General features: G+C 30.2%; 1 protein-coding gene across 1 annotated transcript; it reads right to left on the minus strand.

Moving 5' to 3' along the window:
- Nucleotides 1-2,716: 2,716 nt before the first annotated feature.
- On the minus strand, nucleotides 2,717-4,501 carry LOC111639885. Its single transcript, XM_023385829.1, has 4 exons — nucleotides 4,403-4,501; nucleotides 4,165-4,270; nucleotides 3,075-3,219; nucleotides 2,717-3,006 (listed from the first exon to the last, which is right to left on the minus strand). The coding sequence occupies exons 2-4, from the start codon at nucleotides 4,250-4,252 to the stop codon at nucleotides 2,868-2,870; spliced, it is 372 nt and encodes a 123-aa protein (XP_023241597.1). The 5' UTR covers nucleotides 4,253-4,270; nucleotides 4,403-4,501; the 3' UTR covers nucleotides 2,717-2,867.
- Between the last annotated feature and the right edge of the window lie 243 nt (nucleotides 4,502-4,744).

The raw sequence follows: 4,744 nt of genomic DNA on the forward strand, positions 1-4,744 counted from the left end.
GCCAGGAGGAGAATAAGGACAATTTACATTTAACAGCGCATTCCTTGAGTAAATATAAGGATCCGAAACTCCCGAATGGAAGAAGGATGAAAACCTAAAGACGTCGAAAGATCACCAACTCCAATTTTTTACAACTTTTTTACAAGGTTTTATTGGATTATTTCTGTATTTTAAAGGACTGTTTATAGGCGACCGTGTAGCCTAAAAAGGAAGGTCCAGTTGCTGAAGTTTATCCTGGAATTTTAACGGAAATAAAAGGTGATCGACCAAAGTTTTAACAAAAATTTTTTGGAATTGACTGTCTTTTTATTTATTTATATATATATATACTTTCCACCGTCTAGCGCCACGCTAAGGAGAGTTTAGGCGAGTAAGTTGTCTACTATCGTCTGTACAGTATGTAAATTAGGTACCGTAAGTCTAATACAGTACTGTAATTTTATACATTTCTTGTGAAAGAAACATTTTTTATTCAACGGCCATTAAAATTATTTAAATTAATGATGTCTCCAAAGTTCAACGAAGTTTTCGCAGAAAAATAACAACAGAAATCGCGGCCGCAGTTTGGTGCGCTGATCCGCGACGAAAACAAGCTTAAGCAATGGCGACGTCGAACGGTGCACACTCGGTAAGTAATCCTACAATTTTTCGTTTGTAGCATAGTTTATACGGATTATTCCCAAAAAATTATACGTGTTTTGGAAATGTTAAGTCGAATTAGTGTAGAATCGATTAATTTTATGGAAGAAAACCTTTCAAACAGCCATAGTCTGTAAACTTCACACGTGTCGGGCTGTGATTGGCTCACGTATTTAAGGATTCCTACAACGCAAAATTCGTATAACGAGGAACGTATCTCCGCGTTATAGGGGGTCTACTGTATACAGAAGCAAACTTGATGATAGATGTATAAACGCCAGAGATGCAGAGGGCCTACCCTCAGCATGGAAGTTTGCTATTAAAAGACTTACAAATGGATTATGAATGACGACTTGATTCGTAATTTACGTTATGAAAACATTTATAATTTTTGTTAACTGTTAATGGCTATTACTTATTTATTGTTGTATGTTACCCCGCGTTTTTTTATGCAGCGAGAGTGTAGCGAAATGACGTCACGAGCAGTATTGGCCAATTAGAAACCAGTTTCAGTGTGTTCGCTTTAAAGCGCTTCTCGAGCGCTGCATAAAAAAACGCGAGGTTATTTATTTTTACAATTGGTACTTTTACACTTTAATTATTTTACTTAGTTACTCAGTTGTCGATATTTTTGAATTTTGAATTTAATGTTCTATTCTTTGTGGTTATTCCATATTTTTTTCAACTTGAAGATGATCTATGGAGTAGATCGAAAACGTTCGTTTTTTAAATAAACTCCCTCGGCTTGATTATTTTGCTTAAGAAATGACTAAATCAGATGATTTTACAAGATTTGTTTACATTGTGACTTCAATAACATAGAATGAATGTGTTTCTATGTTGGCTACATCTTTCTTTTTGTATAAATTTTTTTAATATATATTTAAAAAATTTCTCGCCAATAGATGGCACTACATGTAAATTTATTGCAGAAAAAGCTAATGTTAATGTGAAATTAATTGTTATATAAAAATTCAATTAATATTTTCGTGTGGAATATTCGACATTATCTAAGTTAGAAGTATTTTAAAAAAATATAACTGCCAAGTTTCGTAGCAATTGGTGGTACGGCCTATCTGTGTATAGAGAACAAACAAACAAACAATCTCATTTTTATATATATTTGTAGGTAAATTATATTTGTATAGTGCTATTGTTTGAAAATTTATATATATATATATATAAATATAAAGTGTGTTTCAGGAAGGTCGATAAAATTCAATTGATTGTTATATTTGGGATTATCTGAAAGTTTCAGTTTATTATGAGGTGAACAATGAAGAATGTAGACAGGAAAGTGATCAAGTAGCATTTAATTCAACGCAAGAAAAGACCAATTAATAAAGCTGGGAGGAAAAATATGCATAAGAACACAGAGAAGTTATCAGCGGCATTTTGTGTTTTCTAGTACAGCTTGAAAAATTTAATTAATATCTTCAGTTTAATCTTCTTAACAGTGAAACAATAACTCTATGCAATTTATTTTCACATCCGCACATACGAAGCAAACGGTAATGATGTGACCAGTTTAATTTTCATGCCATGAGTTTTAGTTACAACAGTTTCTTTTGTGTTTTTTTTTTTTTTTCAATAAAGGCACTTACCTAAATATGTATATTTTTATGTATGTATGTATGCTGAATACAGATACTTATATAACCTGCATTATATAACACTTGGCCTAATGAGAGTTTTGCGAAATGAGATATTCCTTTCGATTAAAAACACTTCCATCACTAAATCAAAATAAGCAGAGAACATTTTTGAACATTTAAAAAAAATATTTACGCTAACTTTTCAAAAATTTAGAGCACATTACAATTTTTTTGTATTTGAAATTAATGTATAGTTGGACCATTTCTAATGGTTGTTTGAAGTAAACAACCGTTAAAATTACATATGTACAAGAAACCCGAGAATTATTCGTTTTCGAATTTGTTTTACATGGGTCTTTTGTTCATCTTGACACATGACAGTTATGGATTTTATTAACATTTAGAAACATTCTATATCAATAAACTATGTACACAAAATTAAATTTTTTAAAGTTTAATCATATTCTACACACTGACTCACATCGGTTTTAATAACGTTTATTGAATATTTGATGAATAATTTTACTCAACATTACATAGTATACATGTTATCTTTAAGACATTAGAATTAAGTTTATATAAGACATACCGTAGTACCTTCTGTTTGGTCATTAACATGTATTTTAGATATATTTATTTGGAATCGAATATACTGTTATACTCTTCCTTGTTACAATCTAATTCTCCAAAACAGCAATCCGGATATTTTCCTGTGGTGCTTTTATAGCGGCAAACAGTATCATCATCGATCATCATCACTGCTGTCCCGCATCTGTTTTAATAGAACATACATCGTTATTTAAAAGCTCATAAAAAGTAATATTTAACAGAATTTCTTACCCTGATACATCGACGTTAGCATGTTCCATATCAACTATACCATTTCTTATTGGTGAACTGTTCAAACAAGTCCATACTTCACAGTTTTGTTCATCCATATATTCTTCTCCAGGTGTAAACAATTTCCCATTAATCTTGCATTTTCCTATTTAAATTTGAAAAAAATATATGTATATATAAATTAAATTTTTAAATAAATTAACTTTCTTATTAATTTTTCATATAGCCAACATGAGGAGCGAATTTTGAAAGCCATTCAATAAGCAATTGAAAGAATAATGTGCTTAAGTAAAGTTGAACACGAGAGATCTTATGACAATGAGATCTTAGGGGTAAAAATCTATTGTTAATAGTCAGAAGAAATAGACTTTCCGTCTATTATACTATGTATATAGGTATAGAGAGAGAAACTATGGCTGTCGATCGATGAAGGTCCTCCAAAATTTTTACATTTTTGGGGTCAGGACACCTTGAGACGTCGAATTGAGGGGTATTTTTCTGTATGTATGGTTTTTAGTATGTGTGTTGCACGATTATGTTTACCCTCTTTGAAGCTGTGATTTTTTGTCGAGAACCTTTGAAATTTTGCAGGATGGTCTGTGTATTAGGGGAGTTGATGCTGTGAAATTTTGTTGGTCAAAGTTCGATCGGGTGGAGAGATAAAGGGGAGTCGTGTATCATATCTCGAATAATGTCAGACTTAATGATGATTTTACTCGTTATTAGCATTTACAGTTTTTTTTTAATAAAACCCATCCCTTCCCTCGATATTAAGCTTTTTGCCATTTTATAATAATAAATAAAATAAAAAGGTTTTATTAATAAAATATCATAACAGATGGCATCACACGCAGTTTTAAATGTTGCAAAGAAAGTTAGGCAACTCTTGCTGGATTTTTTAAAAATTGATCCTGGAATGTTTCGTTAAATAACATGACTGTGCAACATGATTTTTGATGAAATACACATTTTAATTTGTTTAAATGAAAATTGCACGATTGGAGAATTTATTTCAAATACAAAATTTTTATTTTAAATTTAATAAATTTAATGTTTTAAATTATAATAAACATCTAAAAATTAAACTTACCATCAACTTTAGGAACTTTTAAACTCGCTTTGTAAGCATTAACTTCGAACACAACACACATCAAAGAAATTATGAAGATGTAAATCATTCCTGCTGTTCTATTCTCCTAAGATAACAATAAGAATATTTTATAGCCTATAGTATTTATTTCGTTATATAGAAATTAATGTATTTTTCACTTAGGAAAGTTAATTAACTTACTAGGTTATTCTAGATATTTTAACTTGATATATCTTACCTGTTAGATGGTGAAAAATTGTGAACTGATTCATGCAGTTTGCTTACATTTTATAGACTGATAATAAGCCAAATTATCTAATATACATGTGTACTTTCACTACGCAGATTCAGTACGAACAGGATGTTCCGCCATATTAGGATAAAGTTTCAATTTGCATTTAAGATTCAAAAACTTTGCTTCTCTTACGCATATCGTTCAATTCATCATGATAAAACAGAGAATTATCAATTCATTACATAATAGTAGATGTCATTCTTATGGTTTAATTGGTTCCTATCAAAAATCCACAAAATTAGACTCTTTTATTACTCATGATATCAATGTTATAATATTATAAAT

The sequence above is a fragment of the Centruroides sculpturatus genome, unplaced genomic scaffold (assembly GCF_000671375.1).
Source record: "Centruroides sculpturatus isolate CEXI.00-Female unplaced genomic scaffold, Cexi_2.0 scaffold1332, whole genome shotgun sequence".
In the NCBI taxonomy this organism is placed as follows: Eukaryota; Metazoa; Arthropoda; class Arachnida; order Scorpiones; family Buthidae; genus Centruroides; species Centruroides sculpturatus.